Source organism: Myxocyprinus asiaticus, chromosome 38 (genome assembly GCF_019703515.2).
Source record: "Myxocyprinus asiaticus isolate MX2 ecotype Aquarium Trade chromosome 38, UBuf_Myxa_2, whole genome shotgun sequence".
In the NCBI taxonomy this organism is placed as follows: Eukaryota; Metazoa; Chordata; class Actinopteri; order Cypriniformes; family Catostomidae; genus Myxocyprinus; species Myxocyprinus asiaticus.
Genome location: NC_059381.1, coordinates 33429899 through 33447850, shown reverse-complemented (window position 1 = coordinate 33447850; position 17952 = coordinate 33429899). Strand labels below are relative to the sequence as shown.

The 17952-nt window shown below is 38.5% G+C and overlaps 1 protein-coding gene across 2 annotated transcripts in view; it reads left to right on the top strand.

Moving 5' to 3' along the window:
* LOC127429347 (gamma-aminobutyric acid receptor subunit beta-4-like) overlaps positions 1-17952 on the top strand; it is a 103895-nt gene that overhangs the window by 36092 nt on the left and 49851 nt on the right. For both annotated transcript variants that reach the window (XM_051678330.1, XM_051678329.1), the window contains exon 3: positions 6151-6218. In XM_051678330.1, the coding sequence (XP_051534290.1) occupies positions 6151-6218 (68 nt within the window). The remainder of the gene's footprint in view (positions 1-6150; positions 6219-17952) is intronic.

Below are 17952 nucleotides of genomic sequence, written 5' to 3'. Positions count from 1 at the left end.
TGTTTCAGCTTATCGCAGCCCGTTCGGCCACATTTCGCGGCCGGCCCACCGGGAAATGTCCTGGTTCTCCCTATGGCCAGTCCGCCCCTGGATTTAACCACTGGAGTCGTATGGATACTTTTTATGCTGCCTTTATGTCCTTTAGTAGCTTAACAATTTTGGTATCCATTCACTTGCATTGGGCCTCATTCAGGAAACATGAGCAGAACGAATTTTTGTGTAAATCGTTCATAAAGCCAGTTTGACGTAAATTTTCGGATTCATGAAACTTTTCATATTTTCAAAACGTTAGTCTGTATGAACAAAATTTACACCTGCTCCCGACCATGTGTAAATCTTGCGTAAGACATCCAAACGCGTTGTGTTCTTTCAGACAAATTGTCTTAACTACATTTTGATAGAAGTAAAATTAAAGAAGTAATGAAAATGTATTAATAATTAAATGAGTGGAATTAACCTTAAAAAATAACGAATAATAATAAAGAAGAACGCTTTTATTTAGAAACAGTTCTTTGCTGCTTGCATTTATTAATTCCCACTACTTAGTAGGTCCTTGTGGTGGTGCGGTTGCTTACCTCAATCCGAGTGGCGGAGGACAAGTCTCAGTTGCCTCCGCTTCTGAGACCGTCAATCCGCGCATCTTATCACGTGGCTCGTTGTGCATGACACCGCGGAGACTCCCAGCATGTGGAGGCTCATGCTACTCTACGTGATCCACGCGCCCCATTGAGATCGAGAACCACTAATCGCGACCACGAGGAGGTTACCCCATGTGACTCTACCCTCCCTAGCAACCAATTTGATTGCTTAGGAGACCTGGCTGGAGTCACTCAGCACACACTGGATTCATACTCGTGACTCCAGGGGTGGTAGTCAGCGTCAATACTCGCTGAGCTACCCAGGCCCCCCTCCAGCAGAAGTTCCTGATATGGGTTTTCGTTTGATTTTCTTGAAAAAATAAATAAATAAATAATAATAATAATAATGCCCTCTAACATGACTGAATGGACTTTTTTATTTATTTAATATAAACTCTTTTATTTAGATTTCATAATTTAGTATAGGCATCAGTAAATTGCGTTTAGATGACTTATGGTCAGTGGTAAAACCTTAAATGAACACTTTGAGGGCAGGTGCATAAACAATACAACAATACGCTGTCGTATAGCTTTTAAATCTGTAATATCTTACAGCGTTTCGGTCAAAGACCTTCTTCAGGCATTCTATCAATTTCTTTGAAGATTGTTACTGTTGCAAGGGAAGTAGGCTATATCACAACAGTCTTGGATTTACTCGAAGTTTCTCCAATGACACTGGTGATGCGCTCAACTGAACCAGAGAAGGCCATCCTCCTGTGACCTGACAGCATGAACTGAAATTGTTTTACACTAAAGCTTCATGTCAAACCATTTTTATTGACCTCTTGGACTAATTCACAAAAGAACCACTGATGACAGCAAAGATGACTGTAAGTTCCTCACTTTCTTTTTAGATGCGAGTGTTTGCTAAATCAGTATTTTACAATGTGAATGCACTTCATAAAATAAAAAATAAATAAAAATGTATTACTGTCCACATATGTTAAAATATTACTATTCTCATTTACTTGCGAGTCTGAAGCCTACCTTATATGGCGTTTTCATGGGCGTGGATTATGATAATTGTGAATCAACGTGGACGCGCACTCTATTTACGAATGTTTGGAATTGACTAACACACAAGTTGTACTAACAAATCTGGGAAATAAGAAGTGTTCGTGAATCTGGCGGAAAGTTTTCGGGAAGCTCCATTGTACACGGAAATTACTCCCAATTCTTTCGTATATTTACGAAATTTTCATGAATGAGGCCCATTGTGAGGACCTACAGAGCTGAGATATTCTTCTAAAAATCTTAATGTGTGTTCTGCAGAAGAAAGAATGTCATACACATCTGGGATGGCATGAGGATGAGTAAATAATGAGAGAATTTTCATTTTTGGGTGATCTATCCCTTTAAGACAATATGTACTGTAGATGAAATTGTTCGATGTCATTACATTACAATATTTTTTTAACAATGTAAAGAAAATAAATGGAAACAAAAGAAAGAAAGACAATGTAAAGTATTCACATGGAATGAATTTAACAATAATTTGCAGTGCGGAATGGAACGCAAGTTGGGTTTTTTTACACTAGAAAGCATTTTTTATGTGGTATGAAATAATTTTATTGATTCAAAGTCTTTTTGAGGGTAGATGAAAGAAAAAGATACATATTTATAATCATACCTTGTTCCTCTGCAGTCAAACATCTTCTCAATAAGCTGACATTGTCAGTTGTTGAACCGTAAAAAGCCTATTATATGGCCCTCATGGGCAAGAAAGCCAAATGTCACACCTGGGATGTTTTGCTCATGTTACAAATGGATTCCTAGAAAGAAACTCCATGTGCTTAAAACACGCCTCTGAATTTTTAATGCAACTAGGGAAACTGTTGCTGAAAACAGCAGCCATTTCAGATGTAATGTTTAACTCTGAAAATCTCAGCGATTATAATCCAACAAAACACACGTGATTTCTCTGGCTTGCCCAACAGAAGATAAAATTCTCCATACATTGCTATTACTCTATACTTGTATTAAAATAAAAAATAAAAAAAAATGCATTTACTGTAATGTACAATAGAAGTCTATGTGGCAAGTATACCAAAGGGTTTAAAAGCAGATATGTGAAGCACATTTGTTCAAGCACTTATATGAATTCTTCTGTATAGAAAGGGGTGGCAAATAAACTTCTGGTGATGCATTACAGATTTTTTTTTTCCATATTTCATGTGAAAGTTACTGTGTTTACCCACTTTACATGGTCTTGACAGGAGTTCATTATTGGTGTATGTTTTATATATACTGTATACAGCATCTTTGCACAGACAAAGTCTTGTGGCAATACTTTTACAACAGTGCGTATGTTAATGTTTCTCTTAGTGCAATGCCTTGCCCCATAGATTTCTATTGTAAGACCATTACTTTAAAATGACATTTGTTGTTTTTTTATAAACTCTGGGGCAAGTGAAAATGATTTTTGTGGTAATCTGCAGCATGTCACACATGCTGTGTCAATAGAGCTTAACTTGTATTGAACCTGGAACATTAGTTTAATGCCCTTACCTCAAGGTAATAAAAATTTAGCATCTTCTGATTACATACCCATTTGTTTTGTGTGATAGCTATGATTCAGTGTTTTGGTCTTTGAATAATAACTCCAAAATATACTTAACCCAAAAGTAAACCATGTCTTCTGTGTCACAAAGTTGATATATGTACAAATCAAGGTGGAAAACTAGTTGAAAATTTATTTTCTTGGAATGGAAAACAGGCCCCTGTCTGACTTAACCACATAAGTTTGGCATTATGTATGTGATAGTTAATGCACTAACACATACTGTTAATTATAATGTAGTATTTTACCATTTTTAACATATTTTTATTTTATGGTTTGCTAATAGTACCTTATTAGATTTAAATAGATATGCTTACTTGCAAAAAATATGTTCAAAAAATAATAATAATGGTGAATGTAACTTTGAGGTGGGTTCACTGATAATCGTGGACGCCAACCGGCACACAAATATCACATACAGTTTTGAATTGGATGAAAAGTGTCATCATATGTAACCAAATTTCAAAATGCTATTAACTGAGATTTATTTAAGCAATATCACATGAGCAAAAGTGTTGTTTTATTGAGGATCAGCATAGCTTTGATTACCAAGATATTGCTATTGAGTAACTTTAATTTTAGACAGAAACATGGCCAGTAATCTAGTCTATTTTGATCCGCTCTTGAAATGTTGCATGACCAATCAAATTAGAGGACCGGAAATAACTTTTGTAAAACCAGCTTTAACACATTAAAACACATTTGGTGCTATTAATTACAACAACAACGAAAAATGTGTAAATTAAAGCAAAAATCTCATGTGAACCACACTTAGCGAGAACTGGCTGCACTGTGTAAATTAGGAGGCATTCACTCAGGACATGTCTATGGAGTGCAATAGAATGAAAAAGAATGCAGGGGTCTTGAGATGCATTTTTGTTTTTTTTCAGTTGAAACACTTTTAACTTGACACAGTGTCTTAAAACGTCACTAGTTCTGGCAAGAGGCACTAAAAAAACAACTAATTGTACACATTACACATAAACCTATTAAAACAAATGGCATATACAGTATAGTATAATAATCTACACTATTTCTCTGATGTATATTTGAGGGCCTGGGTAGCTCAGTGGTAAAATACGCTGGCTACCACCCCTGGAGTTCGTTAGTTCGCTAGTTCAAATCCCAGGGCGTGCTGAGTGACTCCAGCCAGGTCTCCTAAGCCACCAAATTGGCCCGGTTGCTAGGGAGGTGTAAGGGGGTTTCGAGGAAAGGAGGAGGCGAGAACCGGCTTGACAACTTAAATAATAATTTATTAAACAAAAACCCAACCAAAAACACACAACTAAAAACACAGCACAGCTGTCTGTAATTCTCTCTCTCCCGAACTGTCGTCCCCGGCCGCCTTTATCCCTCGCGCGCCCCATCAGGCTGATTGGGGACCGGGTGTGTCTCATTCCAGCCCGGCCCCGCCCTCCTCAGCTCTACACTCCTCCCGGCGTTGCCTCAGGCCGGGGAGCCCCCGGCATGACGTACATCCCCCCCACCCTTCCTCTCCGGGTGGGGGGCGTGCCTTATGCCCCGACTGCCGGCGGGTCCTCCCCGCCTTCCTCGACCTGGGAGGAGAAAAAACAACACAAAATGGCGAGGGAAAGGCCAACACGGAGCGGCAGAGAGAGAGAGAGGAGAGAGAGAAAAAGAAACTCACCGGTTCTCTGATGCGCCGTCGCGTGGTCCTCGATCACTACTCCACCCTCTCAGGCGGACTGCAGCCGCTCCTCCCCGGGCGGACCGGAGTCAGACCTCCGACCCCCAGCGGACAGAACGCCCCTCCGCGTTCCCGGCGTCCCGTGGAGACTCTCCTCCGCCCCTGGCAGCGGCCCTACCACTCCAGGCGGTCGGGGAGTCACTTCCCTCCTCCCCCCGCGGACGGCGGTCTTCTCTCGACCCCTCCGCGTTCCCGGGGGACGGCAGGGCACTCCTCCGCCCCCGGCTCCCTCGCTCCAGGCGGTCGTGGAGTCCCGTCCCCACTCGCCTCGCGGACGGCGGCCGTTCCCCGCGTCCAGGTAGTCGGGCTACTCCGTCCCCCGTCGGACGGCAGCGGCGCTCCCCTGGGTGGACGGCAGTGTCGAGGACTCTGCGACGGGAATCCCTCCTCCTTCCCGGGTTTCGGCACCAGTGTAAGGGGGTTTCGAGGAAAGGAGGAGGCGAGAACCAGCTTGACAACTTAAATAATAATTTATTAAACAAAAACCCAACCAAAAACACACAACTAAAAACACAGCACAGCTGTCTGTAATTCTCTCTCTCCAGAACTGTCGTCCCCGGCCGCCTTTATCCCTCGCGCGCCCCATCAGGCTGATTGGGGACCGGGTGTGTCTCATTCCAGCCCGGCCCCGCCCTCCTCAGCTCTACAGGAGGGTAGAGTCACATGGGGTAACCTCCTCGTGGTCGCTATAATGTGGTTTGTTCTCAGTGGGGCACATGGTGAATTGAGCGTGGTTGCCGCGGTGGATGGCGTGAAGCTATGTCTCCGTGGCAACGCGCTCAACAAGCCACGTGATAAGATGCGTGGGTTGACTGTCTCAGACGTGGAGGCAACTGGGATTCGTCCTCCACCACCAGGACTGAGGCGAATCACTATGCGACCACGAGGACTTAAAGCGCATTGGGAATTGGGCATTCCAAATTGGGAGAAAAAGGGGAAAAATCCCCCCCCCCCTAAAAAAAGATGTATATTTGAAGTGCAGCCTGGCAAGTACATCAGCCTCACTATTTTGTCACTGATCCATAAAGAAACAGTTCACCCAAAAATGTACATTTTATTATTATTTACTCATCCTCATGTGGTTCAAACCGGTATGACTTTCTTCTGAACACACTTTTCCATATAGTAAATGTGAATTGGAACACATAGTTTCAATTAATTTCACTGGTTATTTTTAAGGCCTAATTGGTTGCATGTTCTAATTGACTGACCTTTTCTCTTCCTTTCTCTCTTTTTTTCTCCAGGTCCTCCGGTCATCGTGGGAATGAGCATAAATATAGCCAGTATTGACTCCATTTCAGAAGTCAACATGGTTCGTAACAATGATTTGACATTATTATAATTTTGTTGCTGTCATTTGTTTCTATCAAAGCTTTTTTAGCACTTGTACAACAAAATGAAGAGTAACGATGCACATTAGGTGTGAAATTGATGCTTTATCTGTGTGTTTTCTTTATTCTCATTCTGCCACAGAGAATGATGGCATATGTAGTTTTAACCCTTAAATGCATACAGTACCATGGGACTTTAGTGACACGAGGCCTCATTTCACCTCCTTTTCTTCATCCGTTTTTTGGAGTTTTGCTGAAACCTTTTTAGTATTCCTTAACCTTTCTCTTATGAGTAGTGTACCAAGAAAAAAATGCCAAAATTGCATATTATATAATACATATAATACATTTTATTTGTAACTCAGGGTGGCGCTGTTATTTCAGTGATTGATTTGATTCACATTTTACATTGCTATTTGATGAAGAAGCAACATGGAAGTAAACTATAGCAAGTTTAACACATAAACAGTATGATATGGCTATTGTTATTTGGGAGTACTACTGAAATTATGTAAGTTGTACATCTATTTAGACTCAATAAATGCCTAGGAAAATACATATGTTTAGCTTATGTTAACCAAAGCAACAAATGACAAAATAAAACATTAGTTTCTGTGTTTTCAGTTAGTATGCTAACCGATTAGCCTGCTTAGCTAACATTTCATCATGCAATCCCTACAGTTAGCAAGCTAATGAAATATCCTGCTAAGCTCACATAGCCTATTCAGTGCCAATACAACACATAATTATATAAAAACATTGCATTTTTGCTATATGGTAAATTGATATGGTAGTACTGTATTTACTGACTTCATTTACATGATCAGCTACAGTAGAAATCAGTAACGGACATTTCTGATCCAGCATTACAAACAACTAACCAAGGGGGACAGGAGTTCATGGGGGGACTCAATATTGCAAGACATGGAAAATGAGTAGTATTATAAGGCAAGCTTTATAACTATTCATCTTCAACATTTCACAAACTGCTCACAAACTAAAATTAACAGTCAACATTTACAACTTAATTATGACCAATATAAATTAGTTTCCACCATGAGTCTTTAATTGTCATGCCCCCAGTTTGGAAAGTCAGGACTAATCAGATTTTCCCTACTCTTAATTACATCAAGGGTTGGGCTGTTGGGCTGGATACATGTAACAGCGTTGTGTATTCAGAATACAAAAATGAAGTTACTATTTTCAGCCCGTTACCTTTTCAAGCACCTGTATTTAGAATACAGTTACTTTATAAAATTTTGTTAGAATAATTTTAAAATACTTCCCTCATAATGACCACAACATAAGGCAGAAAGAAAAAAAAATATTGTCAATCAAGTGAGAAACTTTCTGAACAGTTTTTCTAAACAGCGCAAATGCAGCTGCAGCGTGTGAGCAGTGTTGCCAGAGTTTCATGCCAAATTGGGTTAATTAAAAATAAATCACAATCACAAAAGGTTTGATGGTAGACACTAGATAATGAAAATACCATGTCTTAGTCATGGGTAATGATTCCGGGATTGAATATCTGGCAACCGCACCGTAATGTTTTTGTCTTAATCTGAATCAATACAGCCACATTTTTACACAAATATTACATTCAATTGCATGATATATAGTTTCCCGCGATTGTAAATGCTTTCTAAATAAATTTCCTTAAAATATCATACGGATCGATTCACAAAAGTGCCATTTTTTTCTTTTTTTTTCTGACAATTAGCAAGATCGCTGTTTAGACTCACTTGTAATGCACTGTATCTAGTTCAGATACAGTGCATTTTACACGTTTTGTTATGTTGCAGCCTTATGCTAAATTGCTTTATTATTATTTTTTTTCACATCAATCTCACTCCCTATCCCATAATGACAAAGCAAAAACCATATTTTTGATAACTTTTCAAATTTATTACAAATAAAACACTGAAATATCACATTGACATAAGTATTCAGTCCCTTAACTCAGTACTTAATTGAAGCACCTTTGTCAGCGATTACAGCCTCAAGTCTTTTTGGGTATGATGCGACATGCTTTGCACACCTGGATTTGGGGATTTTCTGCCATTCTTCTTTGCAGATCCTCTCAAGCTCTGTCAGGTTGGATAGGGACCGTCGGTGGACAGACATTTTCAGGTCTCTCCAGAGGTGTTCGAGTGTGTTCAAGTCATGGCTCTTGCTGGGCCACTCAAGGACATTCACAAAGTTGTCCCTAAGCTACTCTTGCATTGTCTTGGCTGTGTGCTTAGGGTCACTGTCCTGTTGGAAAGTGAAACTTCGGCCCAGTCTGAGGTCCTGAGCACTCTGGACCAGGTTTTCATTAAGGATATCTCTGTATTGTGCTGCGTAGTGCTTTCTTTCAACCCTGACCAGTCCCCCAGTCCCTTACACTGTAAAACACCCCCATAGCATGATGCTACCACCACCATGCTTCACCGTTGGGATGGTGTTGCGCAAGTGATGAACAGTGCCTGGTTTCCTCAAGACATGATGCTAGGAATTGAGGCCAAACAGTTCAATCTTCATTTCATCAGACCAGAGAATCTTGTTTCTCACATTCTGAGTGTCCTTTAGGTGCTTTTTTATGTGTCTTGCTCTAAGGAGAGGCTTCCGTCTGGCCACTCTGCCATAAAGCCCAGATCAGTGGAGTGTTGCAGTGATGGTTGTCCTTCTGCAAGTTTCTCCCATCTCCACACATGATCTCTGGAGCTCAACCAGAGTGACCATTGGGTTCTTGGTCGCCTCTCTTACCAAGGCCCTTCTTCCCCGATTGCTCAGTTTGGCCGGGCGGACAGCTCTAGGAAGAGTCCTGGTTGTTCCAAACTTGTTCCATTTAAGAATTATGGAGGCCACTGTGCTCTTGGGAACCTTCAATGCAGCCAAAAAAATAAATAATTTAGCCTTCCCCAGATCTGGGCCTCGACACAGTCCTGTCTCTGAGCTCTTCAGGTAGTTCCTTTAACCTCATGGGTTGGTTTTTGCTCTGATATACATTTTCAGCTGTGAGATCTTATATAGACAGGTATGTGTCTTTCCAAATCATGTCCAATCAGTTGAATTTGCCACAGGTGGACTCCAATCAAAGTGTAGAAACATCTCAAAGAGAACATCTCAAGGATGCACCTGAGCTAAATTTCAAGCGTCATAGCAAATTGTCGAATACTTATGTCAATGTGATACCTGAGCTAAATTTCAGTTTTTTTCTTTTTAATACATTTTCAAAGTTATCAAAAATCTGGTTTTGGTTTTGTCATTATGGGTTATGGAGTGTAGATCGATGTGAAAACAATAATAATTTAAAGCATTTTAGCATAATGCTGCAACATAACAAAATGTGAAAAAAATGGGGTCTGAATACTTTCTGAATGCACTGTAAGATAATAATGACAAATCACACATACATTTTCCAATTGTGCCTTGCTGTTATAAATATGTATTCTTAAATTATTCTTGTATTGTGAATATGTTACTTTTTTATGTGATGTATTGAACTACATTACTGAATACTTTTAAGAGAGAGTATTTAGTATTCAGCCCAGAATACTTTCTGTAAGTATTCTGCCCAACCCTGATTACAACATTGGGGTGTTGTTTATGTGTGCTTATCTTGTAAACATAATTATCACTGATTGTTTTTAGACACTAAAAAGGACTCATATTTCATATGTATCATATTAGATCAGTGATATTTTGATATAAGGGGCCATTTTGGATAGAATTTAGCTTCGGTTCTTGTTAAAAATATGTTTAAAGGCCCGTTCTTTTGAGTGTTTCTGGTGCTCAATAAGAAAAGGATCAGTATGCATGATTATGTATAACTGCAGTTATGACCAATTATGCAGAGCTTGTAGACCTTTTGGCTTTGGACCATCACCTCAAGTTAAACACTGCCCTGGAGCCCTTAAAAAGCAGTTTACTTAAAGAGCAGTCATCTACATTTCTGCTGACAACTCCCTATACATACTTACCGTAGAGACCCCACGGAGCGTTATTGCATTCATCATTTCCTTATGCACAGTCAGGGACTTTGGTTTTATTAGCACCTCGCTTCAACGACTGTGGCCTGAATCCATAAAGTACCTTCAAGCTGAAGTGCTGCACCTTGGTTGGTTCTTCTTTCAGGTTATTGTTGAAATATAAAGCAATAAGTAATAAGAGGTCATGCATTATAATGATTATACAACAGGTAATGGGTGCTCTACACGTGGTAAAATCACTGTATCGCACAGACTGGAGTGGATTACTGCATTACATCATAAAAGACCAGTATTAAGTAAATTGTAAAAATTATTGGTAATTATCAGAATAAACAATACTTCCGTAAAGTAATATAGTTTATTATCCTAAATATAGGCTGTTTGCGGTTGCCAAGCAACGACTTGACACTTTAATATAGAAAGTGTGGTCAAGGTTTGAGTTTGGAATACATTTACTTTAATTTTACAATGGCTTAAAGGTGTTTCATCCAATCAAAATTCAAAGTTAGAACTATTTGTTTTATAGTAATGGTTTGACAGCAAGAAAAAATGATCCTAGATCAGGGTTATTAAGGTTTTGAATTTAATTTAGCTCTTATTTCTATTTTATTTTCAATTTGTTCTTTGGATTTAGTTTAACTAGCGTTATTCTTCAGTCCAACGCTGGATTCCTGTCCACACATTTTTATGCAAATTGTGGTATTTCGCAAAAGAAATGCTGGATGGAAACACCAAGACGTGTAAAAAATGTATATGCTTGTGTGAGGTGGATTTTTTTTATTTGATAAGAAGACATGCACATAAACTATGATGGAAACACATTTACAGAATATTTTCCTATATAATCTAGTGTGATAAATGTATTTTGATCTCTTAAACACATGGGATTTACATGCTGCTTTATTTGTAAATTGTTTTTGCGATATTCCAAATTTGCACATAAATTAAATTCGTAACTTGAATGGGAAAATGACTTATGACCATAGCTGCCGTCGCTAGCATTGCCAGTATTGAAATGGCAATACTAGTTTTACTTGAAGAATCTAGTCTCTCTCTCTCTCTCTCTCGTGCAGCATTGTCATTGGACGCTTGTCGAGTTTAGTGTGAGTGCGCAATGAGCAAAAGAAGTTGCACATTTGCTGAACTTAAAGATTATACCTATATAAACCTGTTAATTCGCAACGTGATAAAACAATCGGTCCTGTTTATACAGTGCAAGTGTGCGACATTGGAGCGATCTTATTTTGTTTCTTCACATTGTGGCACTCCCTCATAAAACAGCACCTTTAACAAGAAAGGAAGAAATAGCAAAAAATGCATTGTGTGTAATGCTACCAGAACTACTAAGAGTGAAGAGAAATGCTTAAAACAGAATTCATCACCCTGTTACTTCCCTCATCTGATGTAGGCTATACAGGTATTTTCTCTGCCTTGTGAATTAGTCAGGTTTAATAATATACGTAGCCAGTAATAGTAGACATAATAACATAAATACTATAATATCAATACTTGTATATTACAATATATATTATTTATGTTACACTGTACATGCAAATTATTCAAAATATCATGTTATTATCTATCTTTAATATAGCCTACATGTTATTATCTTTCAGTAAACATCGTAACTGATTTAGCAACAAAGTCCCCTCTTTTAGGATTTCATCTGTTAACATGTTTAGTGCATTTTGTCCTTAAACTTGTGAGCATTGACTATTAAAGGAATAGTTCACCCAAATTGAAAATTCTGTCATTACTTCACATTTCCACGTTTTTGCAAACCCACAATGTTTTTTCTTCTGTGAAACTCAATAGGAGATGTTTGCAGAATGTTAGTCTCCAGAATTCACTTTCATTGTATGAAAAAAAAAAAAAGAAAAAAAAGATGCAGTGAAAGTGAATGGTGACATAGACTGACATTCTTTCTAACATCTTTTGTGCTACACAGAAGAGAGAAATTCATGTGGGGAACAACATGAGTTTGAGTAATGATGACAGATGTGAGATGTTTGGCTGAACTATCTTTTTAATTGCCTATTTAAGTTTTTGTTAAAGGTATTTGCCAAGAACAAGAATATAAATTTAAGTCAGCACATGATGGCATTTCATCTTGCTGGGAAACAAGTGACTGAAGAGAAGGGCTGTAACTTAGGCTGTATACTTAAAAAACTATTCCATCTGAATAAAACTAGAAGTAAGAATTAAGAAAAATAGCCCCCTGTGAGATTTAGGTGAGACTGTTTCTCATGCAGTAAAACATAATAATTTGGATAATTTAGAACATAGAGAACAAACAGAGCGCTGGATGAAGTGGATCTTTATCTACAATCAGTTGAGAGGTAACTTTGAAAAAAAAAAAAAAAAATGCTTTTATAGCATATAGCCCAGCCACTTATATTAGAGTTATACACCTTGCGGTGATAATTTGTCAATTCTACTTTGACACATGGCACCCCCATTTATGGCTAGTTTCACTTTAGTTTTAGTTTTTCAGTATATTTAGTTTTAGTTTTAGCATTTTAGGGCTGTCAAAGTTATGCATTAATTGATATGATTAAAATATGTTTAACACGATTACATTTCTCAGGTCTGTCTAGTGATATATGTTTTTTGGTTTATTGAAGGCAACTTGTAAAGGTTTCAAATTGTATAATATACTGTATTGTATCAAAAACTACAACTAAAAATAATTTAGTTTTGGATCCATGAAAATATGTTTTAGTTCAGTATGTGTTTTTTCCATTTATGTTTGGTTCTACTTATATTTCCGTTTTCATTTAGGCCACATCCACACTAAAATGTTTTCATTTGAAACGCATTGATTTTGGTATGTTTAGTCCTCTCATCCACACTGGAACAGCGTTCTCCTTCACTGAAGGAGCAGCCTTTTAAAAACGCTCTCTGTTGCTGCATAATTCGGAAAACAATGACATTAACAAACTACAAACATGTTTTCACTCGAAAACGGTTAAGTGTGGATGTGGCCTTAATTTTTTGTTTAGTTTCGGATCTGGATCAGATCTCTTATTAGGAAATGTGTAAGTACAACCCACCACGAGAATAAGACAACATGAGATCCCACCTAAAGACCCTCTTCGAAAATTAAAGAGCTTAATTTATTACAGTTCCCTCAAAGTCCCCCAACGTGCTGTGACCTCAACATCAGAGAAGGGCCTGTCCACAGTCATCACAGGCAGTAGTCATCACCTGACCAAAATAAACCCAGCCTTGCAAATGGGCGAAAAGAAGACGCTGCGCTCAGAATACATTAGCTCCTTATTTTTAAAAAACTCTTCACTTTTATTTCAATGAAAAAGTCCTGACACAACAATGCGCCTCTTTCAGAGAAGTAGTTTGAAGGCATTTTGAGGTCATTCGTTTAACAGCTTTGACATTTCTCACTGTCCACTTTTGCCTCAGAGAAAAAAGGTGATGAGACAATCACAATGGTGTTGAAAATTGACTACTGGTTGAAAACATGCTGCGTTCAAGTTCTTTTGGGAAGTTCCTACCAACAAGTTTTGGAAGTCACACCCTTTTTAAAATATACACTTTCCCTTGTACATTCCTAAAAAGTTTAACCTAAAATCTAAAAACTCATGGACATGTCATGCATTAGCTACCAATGTGTTGTTAATCCAAATAATTGCAATAGTTAGTTGAGTGTTACAGCTGTATAATGAATGGTTCAAATCCCATCTTCAGGTTCAGACAGTGTTGATGCTCCGGGCTGAATCGTTCACGTGTTGCACGCATTAAGCTGCAGGTGTGTTAATTAGCTTTGGTCACAGCATTATCAAGCTCCAAGTGAAATTCTATTAACATTTGATGACAGAGAGCTGTGATTTTTCTAGATTAAACTTTGCATGAAATCACTCCCAGGCACTCAAGAGACAGCACGCTATAGCTTTACAAATGCATCATTTCTAATTGACAGAAAGCATACAGATAGAAACAGTCTAAGCTCATCTATTGATTCCTGGTTAAGTGATTATTTTGAAAACAAACAGCACATAAAGATTTCTTCCAGGCTTCTGAAACAAATATTCTGAAATCATTTTGACTTATCTCATGAAAGTGTAACCAAGAGACTTATACATTAAGGGGCAAATTCACTAAACAGTTTTTTTTTATTATTACAATGAGATGTTTGTGTGCATTTTCTTTTGCTCAAGGTAGCAGTAATTCAACAAATGATGATTAAATGATTGTTTAAAATTGTTACCAGGCATCTATCCACTAATTGCACCATGCAAATTTGTGTGTGTTTGCGCCATTACCTGACCTCAACATCAGAGAAGGGCCCTTCCACAGTCATCACAAGCAGTAGTCCTCACCTGATGAAAATAAACCCAGCCTTATAGATGTGCGAAGAGAAGACGCTGTGCTCAGAATACATTAGCTGCTCATTTTTAAGAAACTCTTCACTTTTATTTCACAGAAAAGGTCCTGACACAATAATACACATTTTATTACAATGAGATGTTTTTGTGCATTTACCTGATTTGCATAATTCCTTTAGTTAAACTTAATTAGATGCTAACATAAGGCAGACAGTATGTGCAAATAAAAAGTGCTATTAGCGGGCATGATTCATTCTTTCTGAATTCACTACTATCTGTTTTAACATGAAACTAGTGCGATAGAATCGCTTACTAACCTCGTCTTTGTAAATTTGATCTAATCTTTCAACTCCTGTCATGGCCATGTGAAGCTGGTAAACCTTGCAACTTTCACAATTCACCCAAGATTACAAGAAAGGGACTCTTTACATGGAGAAAAATCTCACATTGGTGACACATAACCAAAACATCATCCACACAGAACGTAGTCCCACTCAACATTACTTTTTTACGGAAGAATTAATATAAGAACTTTCGTAAAAATGCAAGCTGCACAATTCTGGTTTGAAACCACCGTAATTTTTTTGCCCCATAGACTTCCATTATAAGTGCACTTTTTCTTTTTTCTTTTTTTTTTCTTTACATATTCAGGAACGAGTCGAAATCAACAGCATGTCACAGATACTGTCCATATAGTTTAATTTTGACAGAGCTGGTTTTCAACCTGGAACATTCTATTTACTTCATATGAATTTGACTTTGCAGGTGTGCTAGTTTGTTCAAATGTTGAGTCATAATATGGCTCTTGTTAAGGGCGTAATATCATGCTAACATGGCTATAACATATTGATAGGATATTGGTCTTTGCTGACTAGATCTGATACTTTGCTGCTGCTACAGATCAAGTATACAGACTTTCTACTGCTACTGAACATATACAGACATACTGAGTTATGCATGTGGACCTGCTGCTGCTGCACAATTAGAAAAACACTAGACATGCTGCATCAAGGATATATTACATGCTGCTACGCAATAAGATATAAATACAATCCCCCAGCAAAAAAAGAAAGCTGCAAAACACATAACACAAAACAAAACACCCAAACAAGCAGATCTACCACCAGGACTTATGTACTGCTGCTGCTCTGAAGAGTCATGTGCACTCTTGAATACTAGCTAGGTATGCCTGGGCCTGCTTTGCTGAAAGACTTAAACAGCTAATGGCCTGACTCATAATGTGTATCTGGACCTGGAAAGCCCAGAGCTTTTTTAACTAGTGATTTAGCCTAGATATGTGTGGATTAATTTAAACTAATGACAAAGTAAGCAATGTGTGCCAGTGCCTGTTTTTGCTGTGTCTTACCCTGATAAAGAGATGGTTCTGTGTTGTGGCCAAAGGCAGACCTTACCATGCAAGCTATTAGAAGGAAAAGTCTCAGCAACCACCTGAGCAAATTGCATTTTCGAAACTGGCTTACTTGCAAACTGAGCAAATTTAAAGGAATAGTTCACCCAAAAATGAAAATTTGCTGATAATTTACTCACCCTCAGGCCATCCAAGATGTATCTGAGTGTCTTTCTTCATCAAAACAGAATTTAAGACTTTTAGGATTTCATTTCAGGCCTCCTCCTCTAAACAATGCAAGTGAATGTCCTCCATTTTGTGACGGTCCAAAATGCATATTTAGGGTGCATCAAAATAATCCACACGACTCCAGTCGACAAATAAAGTTCTTCCGAACCCAAATGGTTGATTATTTTTAGAAACAAAACAATACTTATATACTTTTTAACTACAAATGTTTGCTTCAGTACATCTCTGTGACGTGCACTCATGAGAGGGATGAGGTAATCTCATTGGTAAGGTCACACATCACGTGGAGGAGGAGTCAGGAAGCGCATCATTATTTACAAGAGAAACTTGTGCCGTTCACAAACCAAAACAGTCCAAAACAATTTAAAAACAATATATATATATATATATATATATATATATATATATATATATATATATATATATAAAATAATATTTTCCAAATAATAATAAAAAAACAATGTAAACAATGACGCGCTTCCTGACTCCTCATCCATGTGACGCGTGACCTTAACAACGAGCTTACATCAAAAATCAAATCAAATCAAATCACTTTATTGTCACACAGCCATATACACAAGTGCAATGGTGTGTGAAATTCTTGGGTGCAGTTCCAATCAACATAGCAGTCGTGACAGTGATGAGACATATACCAATTTACAATAACATCAAATTAACACAGCACAATTTAAACATCTGATATACACATAATTACACTCAACAATATACAAATAATAACATACACTGTACAGTATACAATACGCACTATATAGATACACATTATTCAATAAAAATAAAAAATAAAAATATATAAAAAAGCATATATATATATATAGAATGTACAGTATTGTACTGTATTGACATTCAGGCTGTCGGCTGATAGTTGTTAAGAGAGAACATAATATAATAATAATAATATCATTTATGACAGTCCGGTTTGAGATATAAGAGTAAGGGTAATAAAGTGCAGTGCTGATGTATTTTGATTGTGGGAGATCAAGAGTTCAAAAGTCTGATTGCTTGGGGGAAGAAGCTATCATGGAGTCGGCTGGTGCGGGTCCTGATGCTGCGATACCGCCTACCTGATGGTAGCAGTGAGAACAGCCCATGGCTTGGGTGGCTGGAGTCTCTGATGATCCTCCGAGCTTTTTTCACACACCACCTTGTATATATTTCCTGGAGGGAGGGAAGCTCACCTCCGATGATGTGTCTGGCAGTTCACACCACCCTTTGCAGTGCTTTGCGGTTGTGGGCGGTGCTATTGCCGTACCATGGGGAGATACAGCCAGTCAGGATGCTCTCCACAGTGCAAGTATAGAACCGTGTGAGGATGTGGCGGTTCATGCCAAACTTCCTCAGCCGTCTCAGGAAGAAGAGGCGCTGATGAACCTTCTTCACAATGACTTCAGTGTGGATGGACCATGTGAGTTCCTCAGTGATGTGGACACCCAAGAACTTGAAGCTGCTGACTCTCTCCACTGGTGCTCCATTGATGGTGATGGGACTGTGTTCTCTGTCTTTTCTTCTGAAGTCCACCACAAGCTCCTTTGTCTTACTGACGTTGAGGGAGAGGTTGTGCTCCTGACACCAGTGTGTCAGAGTGTCCACCTCCTCTCTGTAGGCTGTTTCATCATTGTCAGTGATCAGACCTACCACCGTCGTGTCATCAGCAAACTTAATGATGGCATTGGAGCTATGTGTTGCCACACAGTCATGTGTGTACAGGGAATACAGTAGTGGGCTGAGAACACAGCCCTGCGGGGCTCCAGTGTTGAGGGTCAGTGATGAGGAGATGTTGCTGCCT